At 42.0% G+C, this 18,229-nt stretch overlaps 1 protein-coding gene across 1 annotated transcript; it reads right to left on the reverse strand.

Annotated features, from left to right (window-relative positions):
- Window positions 1-8,462: 8,462 nt before the first annotated feature.
- On the reverse strand, window positions 8,463-17,052 carry LOC309700745 (ETS translocation variant 5-like). The gene is made up of 13 exons (XM_082524532.1): window positions 16,938-17,052; window positions 14,895-14,960; window positions 14,719-14,803; window positions 14,366-14,413; window positions 14,233-14,283; window positions 12,363-12,471; window positions 11,993-12,253; window positions 11,593-11,870; window positions 11,361-11,423; window positions 11,217-11,285; window positions 10,724-10,875; window positions 10,507-10,608; window positions 8,463-9,962 (listed from the first exon to the last, which is right to left on the reverse strand). Exons 2-13 carry the CDS (start codon window positions 14,940-14,942, stop codon window positions 9,729-9,731), a joined length of 1,500 nt encoding a protein of 499 aa, XP_082380658.1. The 5' UTR covers window positions 14,943-14,960; window positions 16,938-17,052; the 3' UTR covers window positions 8,463-9,728.
- Between the last annotated feature and the right edge of the window lie 1,177 nt (window positions 17,053-18,229).

Below are 18,229 nucleotides of genomic sequence, written 5' to 3' on the forward strand. Positions count from 1 at the left end.
CTCTCACCACATATACAAACCGACATCATGACCAGCAGCTTTACAGCTGTGGCTCCAGCAAACATCAGCTGATACTAGAAATTAATATTAAATAAATTCTAACAACAGCTGATCAAGCTTAAACGTGCTGCTGTTGTTTAGCGCGACATCCGCTGGTTTCCTGTTTCTGGCGCAAAGTGGGCAATAAATAAACAAGAGAGACGATCAGCTGATCATTGATCAGTTTCATGATTAAAGTAGCAACAGAAGAGGGAGGGTGGGGGGGATAAGAGAAGAGGCAGCTGTGCAGCGTAAAGACAGAATAAATCCAGCTTTGTGTCTTTTCCCATTCTAGCTAAAGTACGGGACAAACTGCGTCTCTTCTCAGCTCAATACGAAACCCGTAATATTTTCTCTGAATGAGGGACCATTCCATTTTTTAAGGAGCCGTTGGCAACTCTACTAACTAACCTTATGAATAAAATAAAGTTCACTATCAGTAACATCATAGCAACCGAACAGCTGTATAGAAACTCCGTCAAACTGGCTAGAACGCAGTACGAGTTATTGCAACTGACGGTAAAAAGTCAGCATAACGAAAATAAACTCCACCTAAACTTGGTTTATATCTGACCCAGATAGACTGCAGGTCATAACTTCTTACCTGAAGTTCAGTTCACCTGACGCTCGGACTGGTGGCTGCCTCGGGTCTCTTCTCCTGCCTCCCCTTCCCTCATCCACCTGCTGGCCTCTGTGGAAGCCCCGCCATAGCCACCACCAAACAACTGAGTTATTTTTACACATCGACCTGCATCTGGCCAATCCACCACCTCTCATTGTTCATGCCCTTACAAAAAAAAAATAAGTCACCAGGCATATGCCCGGTATGCCCGATGGCCAGTCCAGGTATGTTAACCTGCAACCAAATCTGCAGCTCCATACAGCAATGTTACGACTTAGATTATATCTTATAACTCATAACTCTTATGTTAGCTCCCCTCAGTAGCATACTGCCTGAAATATTCGACGGCTGCAATAATAAGTGTTATTTTTTCCTTGGTATTCTAATTTCACCGAAGTTTACTAAACTCAACAAACTTAATATTACTTACCGAGACATTTATTCTGTCCTCATTTTCTTTCACCGAAAAATTGTTTCCTGCGGTGCCGTCTTTCGTGCTTGGCTCTCCTACCTTTGCTAACGTGATGCACATAGCGCAGAAGCCGATGCTGCATTCACTTACACTCGGATATCTGAACTTCACCGTGAAAACATAATCGGACATTTGATATTTGATTGAATTTTATTGTTTTGCCTTTGGGGTGGCACCTGGGGTGGCCAGTCTGGTTGGGGGGGTGGCCTGGGGGGGCACAGGCCACCCCGCTGGACACGCCACTGGGCCTTAAAAATACCTGACTTATATAACAGCACACTGACAGTGTCTCATCCAAAAATAGAAAATGTATAAATACAGTTAATATCATTTTTATTCAAATTTTATTTAATTCTCTTCATATAGTGCCAAACAGATGTCTCAAGTCGTCACTGTTACAACATAGATAAACATGAACATGAAATCCATTATTTAATTCTCTTCCATTCACTCCAGTTCAATTCAATAGCTATATAGATGGATAGACAGATACTGTATTATATACTATATTGATTCCAAATGGAGAATTAATGTGTTATATCACCAGGATAATGAATTCAAGTAGTACAATCTCCAATAAACAGACAACACAGTTCAAGTTCAAAGTGCAATATGTGCAGGATCCAGGCTTTATATTGTAAGATGCAAAACGTTTATATATACATAATATTGTTGAAAAAATAAAGAAAGTTAAAAATCAAAATAAGTTTATTGTCACGGTGGCTGATGTGATTGCAATATGAACCCGAAAGCAGACAAGGGAGAGATGGAACTGAATCTTAACAAAAAGCAAACCATTTATTAGATTGAAAAAACATGAACACAATACAAGGCTCAGCAAACAGGGCATTTGCCCGGTGGGCCGTGCTATGATGTTAATGATGTTGAACTTGTTTTATCTTATTTTATTTATAAGGTTAGTTATTAGAGTTTCCAACCATCCCGTAAAAAACGGAATGGTCTCGTATTCAGAGAAAATATTGTGCGTTTCGTGTTGAGGTGAAAAGGAACAGTTTGTCCCGGACTTCAGCTACAATGAAAAAGACACAAAGCTGGAGTTATTCTTTGTCTTTGCTGCACTGCTGCCTCTTCTTCTCTCATTCTCTCCCTCCCCTGTTTCTACTTCAATCATTAAACTGATCCATGATCAGCTGATCGGCTTTTCTCTCTGGTTTGTTTATCTCCCACTTTGTGCCAGAAACAGGAAACCAGCAGATGTCGCGCTAAACAACAGCAGCACGTTTAAGCTTGATCAGCTGTTGTTAGAATTTATTGAATATTAATTTCTAGTATCAGCTGATGTTTGCTGGAGCCACAGCTGTAAAGCTGCTGGTCATGATATCGGTTTGGTTATCTGGTGAGAGGGAAACATGAAGATGAAACCAGGAGATGTCCTTACTGAATCATCAGAGCTGAACAGTGATGGAGAAACAGGTTTACCTTTTAGGTGACATGAATGAGTTGAAGGGAAGTTATGAACTGTTTCACTTTTTAAAGGTTGCCCTGTTGGAAAAAATATTTTGCCCTGCCATGCTGTTTATTGATGTGGTAAATGAATGGTTTATGAAAATATATGTAAATCTGTCATCAGTAATCAGTAATGATCATGTCTCACCTCTAGTCTTCTCTGTCTTAATTTCAGGTTTTCACCATGTGTTGTAGATAGTTCAGGAGCTTAACTCGACCAAGCAGTCTACTTTCGGGTACTGTTTAGAATACCAGAATAGGGAGGATGGTGTAGGTTTAAGTTTATTAGACTGACGCATATATACCAACAAGACAGTGTACATCACTGTGACAACAGCGTTTGTTTTCTTTCAAAGGCTTTATGGTTTTTCCTATAATACCTGGTGGGCTGGTCTCTAGTCAAAATGCCCGGGCCGATTTTTTGTCCCAGTCCAGCCCTGCCAGAGGAACGAGACGCTCTTTTAAAATTGACATTCTCCTCCCTGGCAGCGTCCCCAGCAAACCATGTGGAAGTCAACCTGACCGCGTAGCTACTCATGCAGCAAGGTGGTTCCCCTCTCTTCCTAATCTGTCTTGGGTGTGTGAGGGCTCAGAGAAGCACTTCCAGTTCATTAAATGCCTCTCACTTCATACCCCATCATTCAAAGTTGTTAATATGTCTCATAGTGATGCATTGTACATACTAGGAGTACACTGCTGCTGCTTAGTGTAGTCTAGACCGCGGTCAGCTCCTCGACTAGATGGATGAGGTCCCGATGATACTGAGATTTTTAATTTTGATCATTTAGAGACAAAAAACCTCCATGAGGCTTGCATATTTCTGGTTCATGCTCCAAGTCACGCACATATAAAATTAAAATAAATAAGATGTAATGTTAATGGAACACCTTGAAAACCCATCAAATGTCAATGAGAAAGAAATCATGCTGGAACAAGAAGATGTCACAGCGTTAGACAGAAATGAAAATGATCATCCTACATCCCAAAAATCAAAGTAAAAAAATTACTATTAAATTTTACTTGATAACTAAATCAAAACTAATGCACGAGGACAAAAACGATGGTTGACTGCACTGACACTTTGATTAGCAAATAAAAAAACAAAAACAATCATTTTCACTTAGTTATTGGATGTGTATATGATCTGTTTTAATAAGTTATTTATTTTCATATTGTGAAATAGCCTAAAAAACAGACTAAGCATTCTAACTTTGTGCTATTCAGTCAGTCCCATACATGAACATGGACACACACTTGATCTTGTTTTATCTCATGGTTCTTCTGTTTGTTTCTGTTTTTAACGTAGAGATTTGTGATGCTGTGTTTTCTGACCACAGTCCTGTGATGCTTCAAGTTCCTCTTGCCCGTACCTCAGTTAAACCGCGCTGCTGCTCGCCGCTGTCGTATTTTTGACCCGTCCACTGCTGAGCAGTTTTTAACAGTTTTTAAGCAGAACTGTAAAATCCCGGAGCTTTTGTGCAGCCAGACTGAGGAACTGAGCTCATGGTTTTATTCCACCTACCAGATTGCTTTGGACACTGTGGCTCCGTTAAGAACCAGGCAAAATCTAAATCTGACCCCTGGCTGAAGGCTGTCAGACGCAAGTGCTGTCGAGCTGAGCGTGAATGGAAACAAGCTACAAGTGTCATTCCAGATGCTAAAGGACTGTTGGCATCAATATCAAAAACCTGTAAAAGATACCAAAAGACAACACTTATCTGACATTATTTCATCAAACTGTCGCAACCTGCATGTTTTATTTAAAACCATTAACTCTGTTCTTAGTGCACCACATACTGACTGCAGCCTGTAAACGTTTTTTTAAACACTTTTTTATTGAGAAGGTCTCCTCCACCAGGGCTCAAATCTCTTGGCAGCCCTACTGAGACCCCCAATGTGTATTTAGATACCTTGACACAGTACGTTAAACCAGCTGTGACAAACATGGAGGTCAAAGTGAACTCTGACCTGAAGCTTGTCAGCCAGATTAAGGCAGTGGTAAAATCAAGCTTCTTTCAGCTCAGGCAGCTGATAAAATAAAGACATTTATTTCACAGCAGCACTTTGAGACAGTTATCCACGCCTTTGTTAGCACTCGGCTGGATTACTGTAATCAGTGTTGGGGAGTAACGGAATACATGTACCGCCGTTACGTATTTAAAATACAAAATATAAGTAACTGTATTCCGTTACAGTTACCGTTTAAAAAGGTGGTATTCAGAATACAGTTACTTTGTTGAAATAAATGGATTACACTGCGGTACTTTCCTGTTTCATTTTGTCGCGGGTCAGGACTGTTTGGGTTTTGTTTGACAGCTACGTTCTGTTGTTCCAGGCGGCAGCGTTATGGTTGCCATGGTTACAGGGTGACGCTCTCTCTCTGTGTGTTTCCTGGGTGAGAGAGGCCTTTTTGTTGTTGTTGTTGTGCTAAGCTAACAGGCAGAATGCTACAAGCATAGCTCTAAAGAATGTAGCATCATGGGCAGTGTAGTCCGTGCTGCAGGGAGAATGGACTGCCATACACGTTATGTGTCTGTGAGCGAGGGAGGGAGAAAAAGGAAAAGTACGAGCTGTCATCGAGCAGAAACGGGAGCTGGAAGCATGTAAATATAATAATAACCACTGCAGCCAAACAGAGAGCCTGACGAGCCCAGCTGTAAGTAAGCTATTTAGACTCGACTGTACACCGTGTTCGTGTTTTCCTCCGAAACAATAAGTTCAGTTGGAGCAGTCTTTCAATGCCTCTCTCTGTCTCTGCTAGCAAAGTTGACCCAGACAACAAAGTAAAGCTATTTTTCGGCTACGAGCCCGACACGAACCCGACATATTAGTCAGAGGTCCCTTTACTACAGTTCGGAGCCGCGGACCTTCAGTAATAGTAATAAATCACACAGCAATAGTACATTCACGTTGTTGTAAAAATGCATGATAATATATTAAGTAATCCAAAGTATTCAGAATACGTTACTGTCATTGAGTAACGTAACGGAATACGTTACAGAATACATTTTGGGGCATGTATTCTGTATTCTGTAATGGAATACATTTTAAAAGTAACCTCCCCAACACTGACTGTAATGCACTTTATATAGGGATCAGTGCTTCATACGTTACTCGTTTACAGTGGCGTGTCCAGCGGGGTGGCCTGTGCCCCCCCAGGCCTAATTTGCCAATTGTATGTTAAAATGTTCGTATTTTAATATTAAAAGATGTTTTTGCCCAAAACATATGTGCACTACATGTCAGTAAAAATACTATGCAAATATTGATGTCCTTGAATGCTGAATAAACACTGAAAAAGAACTGATTGTATCTCTTGTACTTTATCAACACAGTATCTAAAAACTTTGCACCGTAGTGGTTAAAATCTCATTCTAATAAGAGTTAAAAGCGCATTTGGTTATTAGGTTTATAGGGTTATTGAATTATGGTTAACGGTTGGTAGAATTGTTTTTAACATTATCTGACAATTACATCTGCCACCCTTCTCCAAATCTTTGCCCCTACCTGGCCCCCCCAACAAAAATTTTCTAGACACGCCACTGACACAAAGAAGGAAAACCCACCCGATTGACCAAAATCAACTCAAAATACTCCCACACAACAGAACCTCCTCTATTCCTCACTGGCTCCAAATCTTTCAGTAGAAATATCAGTGGTTCACTATTTGTCACCATCAAAATACTCCACAAATCTCGCGAATGATTCACTTCCTTATAAACCAGGGAATCAGACACCGAAGCAGTTAGGTTCTAAATGAAGCTTCGGACGTCACTGATCCGAATTTGACGTATTTGACTGATATTGACCCTCATGTCCCGTTTATTCTGGGCTTGTACCTGTAAGAGCTTTGGGCCTGAAAGTTTGCACGAGTAGTATAGAGGCCCTTAGCGGTTACTCGGTGGCTTTTACTCGCTACATAAAAACTATTTCACCTTCCAGATACTGCATTATATGACATCGTCAGTTGGTGAACTTTCCTCTCATGGATATTTTGTATAATTAATTTGCATATCTCATATAGAGATGACTTGCACTGATTTCATTTCAGATAAATATTCCAATTTAAAACTGATCAGATGTGCAGGTTCTGACATAAACGGTAGTAACCAGACCGAAAGCAGCGCACATTTCGGTGCTTTATTTCGGTGCTTTTTTTTCCTAAGCTGTGATACACTTTTGATTCTAGCCAATCATTTTACGTTTCCGAGGATAGTAGGCGGGCCCAGGTACGTACGTTCTTTTAGAGCAGAGCTACAGATTAAAAATGTCCAAGGTGAAGCGGTCAAAAGTCTGGCTGTACTTCACAGCAAAATATGCAAACTCAGCAGCCTGCAACAAGTGCTTTAAGCTGATACTGTGATACTGTCAAAGGAGGTAACACCTCAAATCCGATGAAACACCTGGCGACGCATTAAAAGCCGAGAAATGCGCCGTATTTGATAGCTTGCTGCGAGACCTCACACAGAGCACATCTACTGCGGGTGGGTTGCCTGTTATGCGACATCCCCCAAAAACACAAAGAGGAGAGTCCTGGCCCCTAGCCCTGCCAGTGTAGCAGAAATGATGACGGATGATGGTGGCAGCAGCAGCCGTTCTTTTCTGCGTGAGTAGCTTAATGTTGTTCGTGTGTAATTTACGTTGAGTAGGCTAACCACGTTATTACATTAATGCATGTAAGGTGAACTAGCAAACATCATCATAGCTACATGCGGCTGTCTTCTTGTTTGATGGCAGATACTCCCTTCACCCTGGCCAAAAAGGCTAAAATGACCAAAGAAAAAGCGGAAAACAGTTAAACATGAGAGGTTTAGGACAAAGTTTGTGTTTTTTTCATTGTTTAAGCACTGCTTCCAGCCAAGAGTGATGCCATATATGCCCCATAGCTGCAGAAAAGGCTAACATTGTTATCTTTTTACAAAAAACCAGCTGAACATGAGAGGTTTTTGGACCAATTTTGTGTTCTCCATTCTTTAAGCACCGGTTTGAGCACCGTTTGAGCACCGGCACCGTCTCAAAAGTACCGATTTGGCACCGGTATCGGATAAAACCTAAACGATACCCATCCCTAGTTATTAGTTTTACACAAAATATAAAAGCAGCACTTACAGAAGTTTTGTAAATTACTAAAGTATTTACTAAAGCTGTCTCCCCTGAGTGAGCATCAGGGCCCTCTGCAGTTTTTTTGTAGAAATGCAATCTTAGAATTAAACTGATTTATCTGGAACACAAGATGGAAAACTGATATTCTCATTAAAGACAGAAAATAGATGCAAATGCGCAGAAATGTAACTGTTCATGCCTGTAAGAACAAAGATGAACAGCAGCTCTTGTCGTTTGGAGACTTTAACTTATATATAGAAGATCAAAATGTAAGGGTATGTGTGTCGTCACCGCATGTATAAAAAGGCTTTTTCCGAATCGCTTTCTCGCTTACGGCCATACCACCCTGAGCACGCCCGATCTCGTCTGATCTCGGAAGCTAAGCAGGGTCGGGCCTGGTCAGTACTTGGATGGGAGACCGCCTGGGAATACCAGGTGCTGTAAGCTTTTGCACTTCCACACACAAACTGCAGAGGGCGCCGCTGCTCACTCAGTGGAGATAGCATCAAGGAATACTATGATAACAAGGACATCACTTAATATTTCGGTATTTTGTTTTGAAATAATACAAATGACAGTTTAAATATAGAAACTAATCTGAGGCCCTCTTTTAGCTCATTTTCTAATAGGATGGTTAGTGTGTCTTGCAAAGCTTTTGCACTTCTAAACAAACTGCAGAGGGCGCTGCTGCTTTCTCAGGGGAGACTTTCTCTTTTCTTCACGTGGTAGTAGTTTTGAAATAATGAACTGAGGCGAGAGAAAAGAGTAAAATAGTTTATTTTATCAGTAAAGATCAACAGAAGGCACGAATAACAGAATCCAAGGGCAGAAGAGAGACCAGTGTCAGTATGTTATACAACCATGTGATCAGATAGCAAAATATACCTTTACATCCACCATCTAGCTCCAGGAGTTCATGGGTAAATCCTTGGAAGGCTGAAGAAATACTTCAACAGGACAAATCGCAGCCTTTTGCAAAAATATATCCATATATAATTATACACTTTTTTTCTACATGTCGAAGCAAATAAACTCTACAAAATGCAGAAAACTATCCGAGGACATGAACTGCTGATGCATTCATAAGAAAGTCCATGCTTATTATTCGCATCAGAGTATCACTGAATCAAAAATAGAAGCAGTACCTTTGTCAAAAACAGCAATAGGAAAAACTTACGAGTCCATAGAAAGCCAAAAAATATCAGCTTTGAAAACAAGAAGAGGAACACAAAACATTTCAAACAGATGTTTATAGGATAATTCATAGGTCTGAAAATACAAGTCAGTCCCTTTCAAGCAGTTTAAAACAGAAACAGTAAAGGACTGCCATGGCTTTGAGATACTTTGGTTGTAATACAAATCCCAGAGTTCACAAGCAAGAGGACTACAAAGATGGCCATGCTACAAAAAAATACAACTGGCATCAAGAGCACTGTCACTAACAAAAAGAATTTTAAAGATAAAAATGGAGCATTTTGAAGGGGAAAAAAAAAAAAAAAAAAAAAGCTTGGGAAAAAAATATTGAGCATCACAATTTTACAAGAAGCTGGAATATTTCAGGACCGATGCAGTTTTTACAAAAAATAAAACTGTCATTGTAATTTAACCAGCCTCATTTTGCTACAACTGCCTATCCCACCCAACAAACCTGACTCAATACCATTTTACCCATCACAAGTCTCCCAAGTAAAGTAAAGCCTTCTCCTTCTAGATACATGTTGTAATCTTATTGACTGCTCAAATGTAAACTAATCTTAAAATTCCAGGTATTTTTAGAATATTATAATACGTGAAACCAAATCAGAACTACGATGAGTTTTTTTCCCCATTTTCTGAGTTTAACCATCAGTTATTTTTTTGTTAGCTTTCTGGCTTAATAATAATTTGTTTTTTGTGAAATTAACTTCTTCAAATGCTGCGTCTTTGTGACAGATAACGTAGGTACATACTAAAAATTCTCAAACACTGCTCCGTAAATATAGGTTACATCGTGTTAAAAATAATTCAGCTGCCAGGCTGTGGAGTCTAGTACGGGTAGCCGTCAGGGAGGCCCAGTCTTTGGATGCACTGCTCCACTCCTTCAGCCAGATAAGGCCCGTCATCTTCATAGCTGGGGAGGTGGGAGCCTTCGTCCTCGCTGGGAGGTAGGACAGCATCCGGGTCAGGCTTGAGACTTGGCCTCTGATTGTCTGGGAAAGCCATGGAGAAAAGTGCCTCGGGGTTGCACACGAACTTGTAGACGTACCGCTCACCGGCCACCTGCAAAGAGTTTGAGTTGAGAAATTTAAAATAAATAAATAAATAAATAATAATAATCAAACAAAAGTAATCTCTCAAAAATTTGGAAATTGATGACAAAATGTTGAGGACAGAAAACTGCAGTTTCTCTAACGGCCACTTGAGGCTGGTTTAAACAGCGAGTCAGTCTCCATGGACTTCAGTGTTTAAATGACCAAAACAGCAGAAAAAAAACAACACTGATGATGTTTAATAGCCTGGTACAACAACACACACAAAAAAAATAATAAATAAATAAATGCCTTTAATAAAAATTATAAAAATATATATATATATATATATATATATATATATATATAAAATAACCTCAAGTCTTTTAAAACTCAAAACATTAAACTGGATGGCTTCCAGATGTGCTTCATTAGAGGCTAAGATTAGAAATAAGAGGTCAGAAACTCAGTGCTTCAGTGTAAGAGCCCAATAGCTAGTTTTTTTTTTTAATAGTTTGTGATTACAACAACATAGGAGTAAAGGAAGACTCAAGTGGAACATGACCTGCCTTTACCTTCTGCATAATGCCCTTTTCATAATAGTACCGCAGCGAGCGACTCAGCTTATCGTAGTTCATGGCAGGTCGATTCTTCTGGATCCCCCAGAGCCGAGCCACCTAAAAACATGATGGGGGAGGGAAAAATTAATATATGGCTTTAAAATGTTGTTTTTCCCCAGTCTTAAGAATATTAAGCTTCTCAAAGTTCCACATTAGGTATGCAGTAGCTGACCTCTTCGGGGTCAATCAGCTTGAACTCCATGTTTCGCCCCGTCCAGATGATCAGGTGTGCATTGGCTGGGTTGTCCAGGAGTGTGAGCAGGAACTGCCACAGCTGCAGGGAGCCACGGCGCTGGTACGGCAGACCCTCCTGTTTCACTTTACCTGGTGAAGACACGCAGAAGTCACCTTTCCTGCTTTTGTGCTGTTTTGTTGGTTGGTTGTTTTTTTTTTGTTTGTTTTTTTAAAACCAATTTCTTGATCGTTTGCTCATTTAAAAAAAATAAATAAATAAATTATGCTTTTTTTTTTTTTTAAATCACATCTCATTGGACAGAACATAGTTACAACATTAGAAACAGAATACTCAACCTGGTGTATGCAAATGCCAATAACGAACACAATACCGCCAACTCACAGCACACTGCCTTAAATGATATTGTCCTTCCCTCCTTTGTCTTATACACTAAGTGTTAACAAGGATGTTTTGGAAGTCCGTGTCTTACCTTCCAGCCTTTCCGGCACAACACAGGTGTCATCATAGTACAGACACTGCTCTCTGTCTGGACCAAATCCTGTGGAGCAAAGAATAGAGTAAAAAGGCTGTGGCAGCATGAAAAGGCATTTTTAAACCCAGGACACAAACTCACCTGCACTGTTATTTTGGTACAAAGCAGACTTCTCAAAGGATGACGGCTGGCATGTTTGAACCTCTGAAAGGCACAAAAGTCACAATTCTTCATAAACTGCAAGCAAATGTAAAGTGTCTGAGCCTAGGCCTGTAGTTATTTGAATGTTTCACCTATGGCAAGACTGCCTGTTACCCTAACAGACGTGAATACATTTTATTCAGATGCCGTCGCCACACTAAGGGTAACATACCCGAGTCATAGCCAAAGTCCCTTGGCTCTTGTTTAATTGTGACATGGTTGAAGGCAGTCTGAGGACGTGCCAGACCTGACGTAGGAGGCCCTGGCTCTGGATATCTCGGGTCCACCAGTTCTTGTTTAAAACCCCGGGGAGCGTGGGGAACCAGAGGCTCTGAAAGGTGGCGCTGATACATTGGCCTCCCGTCACGGATGGCGGGGTGGTATGGCGTGTTTGCGGTCTTCTTTGGAGGAAGGAAAGACAGGCAGGGATCCGACAACTGCCGCTGGAACCTGAAGTGTGGAAAGAAGTGGATGTTTAAAGGTTTGAAGCTCATTCGCTTCCAGCTTAAACCGCGCGCGTGTGTTTGTGTGTGTGTGTGTGTGTGTATATATAGATTTATTTTAAAGCTTACCTTTGTTCTGCATTGAACGACACACTGGAAGAGCCGATGGGAGGATGTGGCATAGCAAACTGCTGGCTTTGATTGGCCTGTGGAAGGTTGCGGAGGTGGGAGGGGCTAAGGGCAGGAGTGTGGTTTGGGGAGCAGTTGTTGGTCAGCTGAGGGGTAGATGGCTGTAACTGCCTCTGTAAAGGTGGAGGTCCAGTAGGGTGGATGGAGCCACGTTGTTGTACTGCAGGTGTGGAGGATGGAGTCGGAGCGGGCTCACAGGCACTAAGGAGACCAGATAAAAACACATCATCCAAAAGTTCTGTCTGCCAGGTGTGTGGTGGTGGTAGTATTGCAGTATATCACACACAGGTTTAAAAACATGAATGGTTACCTGTAGCTGTAAAGGCACATGTCAGCCTGAGGCGTTCTGCAGGGAGAGAAGTCTTTGGACGGACTGGGTTCACGCTTCACTTTGCTGGCGGCCAGTCCATGAAACATCACTGCAAAAAAACACACAGGCAAATAATACATACATGTTTGCAGAGCATGGAATGAACACCCTTACATTAGATGGCCAAGTGGACTGCTTCAAAGATTAGTCTTTAAAAAAAAAAAAACAACTTTCCTTTCTGATAAAGCTCATAGTTCAGGCAGAATCAGGTGATAAGCTTAGGCTACGCAGGGCTTCCCATGATGCAGTGTTCTACTCAACACAGTGTCTCTGTACAACACTTTGCATTTCCACAGTGTCTCGTCTGTCCTGTTGCCCTCCCCTCAACCCCAATGCCTCAGTGCAGATGGCCACCCCTCCCCAAGTTTGATTCTGCTGGAGGTTTCTTCCTGTTAAAAGAGAGTTTCTACTTCCCACTGTCACCAAGTGCTTGCTCACAGGGGTCATCTAATTGTTGATTTTCCCCCACCTGTGTTACTTCAGTTCTTTAACTTCCAATATCCTAAAATTTATTTATTCCCCCCCCCCGGTATTACAAGTATATGAACATCAGTCAGTCTTTATCTCAAAACTGTGTTTTTTGCTGTCTCAAATGAGTAAAATTGAATGTTATGTCCCTATTCAATGCCAAGGCATTTTAATTGACTTCATCATCATCAGTTCATCTTTTGCACAGTTACACAAGTCTCACACTCCTAATTTGCCTCCAACTGCCTAGTGTTGGATCCCTGGTGAGCGTAATGGTTAGACAGTTAGGATTACGCAACATTACCTCTGGGAACACTGGTTGGGAAAATAATGTGTTTGTTGAAGCAGCACTTCCATAACCAAAACACACTCGAGACCTATTAAATGGCAGCTTTGGTGGAAACATTTGCCTGCTGGTGTGGCAGAACGGCTTCAGATCCAAATTAGAGTTTACCGCCAGCGCTTCAGACCCTGAATATTTCCCTCCTAACTCTTATCTGCTCATGTTGATAATTTAGTAGCAATGACACCTCACATTAAATAGACAAGCTCTGCACATCTTTAAGTTGCACTCTTCCAGTTTGCAATGCAGGCTTTAGCATAAAGTTTTTCCTTTATCGTCCCTTTCAGCGTTTGCTCCCCACTCCTGCGTCTGTGAAAGAAAGGAAACCTACCCCTATCTGATCTGAGCTTTCCAGGAATCTGTAGAGATTCTCATCAGTATGCTGCGCCGATGACGCCAGGCCGCTAATGTTTCCATCCACGACACGGTCTCCGTCAGCTTTATTGTCCGCACGGGGAGTCGTTGTGTTGAAGCAGCTATGATTACGGCAACAATAAGTATATGCAATACGTGTTTGGCAGGAGCACTAAACGCACCATTTCCTCATCGCCCGCGTTATCTGTAACACTTTTAAGTACAGTACTTTTTTTTTATTTTTTTATCTCGCCTCATTTCCTCTGGTACATGACGACTATCATTTAACTGGCAAAGCTCCAAGGTGAATGGAAACACCAACGAATGAGAGCACTGTAAACAACTGGTTTTACACCAATGACCTTTGAGATCACGAGTCACAATCTGGTAAGTTCAGTGGAGTTTATCCATTTGAGCAGGAAGCTGCACAGATCCTAAATGAGAGCCAACAGCTGACAGTGCAATGTGATCACACGTGCCAACCCTCTTATGTCCAACTCCACGTTAAAGACCAACTTCCAACGCTCAGTTCCAGACCCATCATAAAGCTCTCACAAAAATACTCTCGTGCATAAATAGTGCGCACCACTGCTAAAACCTGAAATCGTGATCTCTCCAAACATCCAAGAAGAAGCAGGTACTCACAGTTATTGGACTGGAAATCCGGGACAAACTGCTCGTCATCGGTAGCTTGAGCTGAGAGGGAGGAAAAGACATGCCGTTTAAGGACCCCTCTCATCAACTATCACACATCATTTGTATAATGTGGGATGCTCACCTTCAGCGATCCATATTTCTTGGAGCCGACTCAGGTCTTGGAATAGATCTGGAAGATGGTTTCACATTCATTTGTTAGAATGTGTGTGGGCGCAATTATTTGACATTTCACATGTAATTAATGACAACAAATGGCCTATATAAGACTGTCAGAGAAGCATGACCTATTAAAGAAATACCAAAGACCACGAGGGGCACTTGAAAGAACAGGGGAGGGGAAAAAAAAATAATCCTATTAGCAAATTTATGAATATAATTTCTCCCCACATTGTTTGTATCCAGCAGACAGATGTTATCCTGGCACTCACAAGAAGTTAGACTGACTATGAAACTGCAGTTGAGTTTTATATGTACCTTCTGTGTCCTGAGCCAGCTCGGTGTCCATGAACTTCCTCTTCCTATCGCTGAGACACTTTGCTGCTTCCTGTGTGTGACATTTCTGCAGAAATGGGCAAAGGAATGAAACTCAGCACACATGCAGCAAGACAATAAAAAGATAAGAATATAAAACCATAACATTTCAAACTCACACTCTCAGGGACCACAAAGGGAACCTGCTGATCATAAAAGGCCTCCATGTTGCAGGAGTCTTCACCCTGGGATGAGCAGTGAGGAAGTGATATACTTTGAACATACTGGAGTCATTAAGCAGAAATCCAAGTCTATCGTAGTCTATTTTTCCCCCTACAGGACTAGCCCCTCCATCCATACTACCATCATCCCTTTCACATGACTTGGCATGTTTGTTTACAGTGGCTATAAAAGCCCCGTTGTCACAGAAAGAATTATGCAATCTGCAGTACGCAAATCTGACATGAATAAACTGACGTGAAGCTGCGGGAGGAATCGCTCTTCAAAGGCTGATTTGAGGCAATGAAAAGAAAGCAGCTGAATAGTCAAATAAAACATGACGTCTTTTCCTTTGGCTGTGCTGTGCCAACTTTAATGACGTACAGAGAAGCATATGTACAAAGAATGACAATGCTATGTTTGAAAAGACAGGAATTAAAATGGTTTGATGCTTTGCTTGCCAAGAGATAGGATTAAAGAAGAAACATTTAAAAAACAAACAAACAAACTACTTGTTCAGCTAATAATGCCAATACCTAATCACATTGCTGCAACTGAGTGCATTTAGGCACAGTCAAGGTGACCAGCTGAAGTTCAAAGTGAGCATTAGAATGGGGAAGAAATGGAAGTTAGGTGGCTTTGAATGTGGCATGGTTGTTGGTGCGAGTATATCAGAAACTGCTGAACTGTTGGGTTTCCCCGCACAATCGCCTCTAGAGTTTACTAAGGCTGTTTATGCTAGAGATCAGAGGTGAATGACCAGACTGCTTCAATCTAATAAGGTGGAAACAAATAAATCAAATAACCACTTGGTACAACCAGAAGAGCATCTCTGAATGCACAACACCTCAAACCGTGAAGCAGACAGGCAACAGCAGCAGAAGACCACACCGAGTGACACTCCTGTCACCAGGAAACAGGCTAAAATTTGCACAGGCTAACCAATAATTAGACAAGGGGGGGAGAAAGCTGCCTGATTTCTTCTGTGACATTCAGATGACCAGATAACTGGTTGTAGTGCTGCAGTTTGTGCCAGCTGGGCATTGTTAAATGCCACACTTTACCTGAGCTTTATTGCTGGCCATACCCATCCCATTATGACCGTAGTGTACCCATCCAGCAGAACAACACAACGTCATAAAGCTCAGATCACCTCAAACTGGTTTCTTGGTGTACCTAAAGTAGCCGATAAACGTATATATGCGATAAAGATATGGGAGACATTATTTTAAACAATGTTTTGCACCTCTTAACTACACCAGATTTCAAAGCTTTGTAAATTTCTACATTTTTAATGTTTCTTCAAACAAAAAAAAAGGGGGTTATTGACCTGGCTCAAACTGCTCAAGAGTCCAACTAAAGTTCGTGAAATATGGGACAAAAGTAAACAGTGAAAAACTATTTCAAGAGATGAAAAGGTCAGCCCCCGACGTTGCGTAACGTTTTGTCTAGTCTTCGGTTAAAGTAACCTCCACAAACGATTTAGTGTGTGAGTGTGAGTGTGTCACTCGGCTTTGCTTCAGTGACTACAAACACCACCGAGGAGAAATCACGCCAACTAACTCCGCTAACGTTAGCAACAAATCCTCGCTTAAAGTGAAAGATTTGTGAATGGAGTTTCGCGTGACGCTCGTTGAGTCCTCCTTGTTTTTCTCAATGAAGTGAAACACGATACTGGCTGAGGAGGGGGGGAGACACCCGCTCACCATTGAGAAATTTCGCCACAGACAAACAGTGAAGGATTCCCGGCGCCAACAAGCTGAAAAAAAGGCTGCTGCAGACGGAAATGCCGCACTGCAGGCAGGCAGACGGTCGCGGGGAATAAACGAGTTAGATTTTTAAGAAAATGGCGTTAGCCTCTGAACGCCTATGTGCTCCCCTCGGAGCCTGTAGCAAAGAAAAAAAACCCCGCGACCATGCATCTGGTGTTTATGTAATTAAAGGCAAGCAGGCGCCAGCTTTTACTAAAGCGGTAAGATAAAAACAAAAAGAAGAAGACTCACTCGGTAAGTGAAGTTTCTTGGCAGTGTGAAAACAGAACTCGTCGCAGATTTCCTCCCCTACATCCCATGCAGCACCTCGATTAATCACTCGGCTGTGGATTTTTCTCAATGAAGGACTCTGATAGTTGCGGCTAAAACGAACGATCTCCTGCCCTGCCATTGGCTGGAACTCAGAGTCAGTCAGAAGGCGAGCCAATCGTCATCGAGGCTGCTCTGTGGCCCGGCCCCCGCTGTTTTTTATGAATGGCTGCGTTTCATTCATGAAACCAGGACTGTCTTAAAGTGCCAGCGCTGCAATTAAGGTCTTATAAAGTAAACAGGTAAATAAATAACCAAATTCAAGGTCATCTGTAACTTCTACACGGGAACAATAATGATGAAAATAGCACTAAAAGCATGCCTTTGCTGGTTTATTATATAGCCTACTGATTTCAACTAAATCAGGGGTGTTAAACATAATGCCTGGCAGCTTTAGAAAATTTGAAGCAGGGCATATATGCACACGTATACACACACACACACACACACACACACACACACACATATCCCTCGGGTGGGTTCCTCTGGGAAATTCGATTTCCAAAAAAGCACAGCACCGACAGAAGTTACAGAGTTACAGAATATTATATAAATATATATATATATATAAAAAAAAAAAAAAACACCCAGCACGCCCCTGCGGGCGGTTTATCCTTCAAGCTCGGGTCCTCTACCAGAGGCCTGGGAGCTTGAGGGTCCTGCGCAGTATCTTAGCTGTTCCCAGGACTGCGCTCTTCTGGACAGAGATCTCCGATGTTGTTCCCGGGATCTGCTGGAGCCACTCGCCTAGCTTGGGAGTCACCGCACCTAGTGCTCCGATTACCACGGGGACCACCGTTACCTTCACCCTCCACATCCTCTCGAGCTCTTCTCTGAGCCCTTGGTATTTCTCCAGCTTCTCGTGTTCCTTCTTCCTGATATTGCTGTCATTCGGAACCGCTACATCGATCACTACGGCCGTCTTCTTCTGTTTGTCTACCACCACTATGGTGGTTGGTTAGCCACCACCATTTTGTCCGTCTGTATCTGGAAGTCCCACAGGATCTTAGCTCGGTCATTCTCCACCACCCTTGGGGGCATCTCCCATTTTGACCTCGGGACTTCCAGGTTATACTCGGCACAGATGTTCCTGTACACTATGCCGGCCACTTGGTTATGGCGTTCCATGTATGCCTTGCCTGCTAGCATCTTGCACCCTGCTGTTATGTGCTGGATTGTCTCTGGGGCATCTTTACACAGCCTGCACCTGGGGT

The sequence above is a fragment of the Aulonocara stuartgranti genome (assembly GCF_965226115.1).
Source record: "Aulonocara stuartgranti genome assembly, chromosome: 23".
Lineage (NCBI taxonomy): Eukaryota > Metazoa > Chordata > Actinopteri > Cichliformes > Cichlidae > Aulonocara > Aulonocara stuartgranti.

What these genes read in the sequence shown, in the direction of transcription:
- LOC309700745 (XM_082524532.1), bottom strand. Translation starts at nt 14,942, where the DNA reads ATGGAGGCCTTTTATGATCAGCAGGTTCCCTTTGTGGTCCCTGAGAGT. An exon ending in ATGTGCCTTTACAGCTACAG is followed by an intron (nt 12,254 to 12,362) that starts GTAACCATTCAT and finishes TGGTCTCCTTAG; the next exon opens with TGCCTGTGAGCCCGCTCCGA. An exon ending in TCGTTCAATGCAGAACAAAG is followed by an intron (nt 11,871 to 11,992) that starts GTAAGCTTTAAA and finishes TCCACACTTCAG; the next exon opens with GTTCCAGCGGCAGTTGTCGG.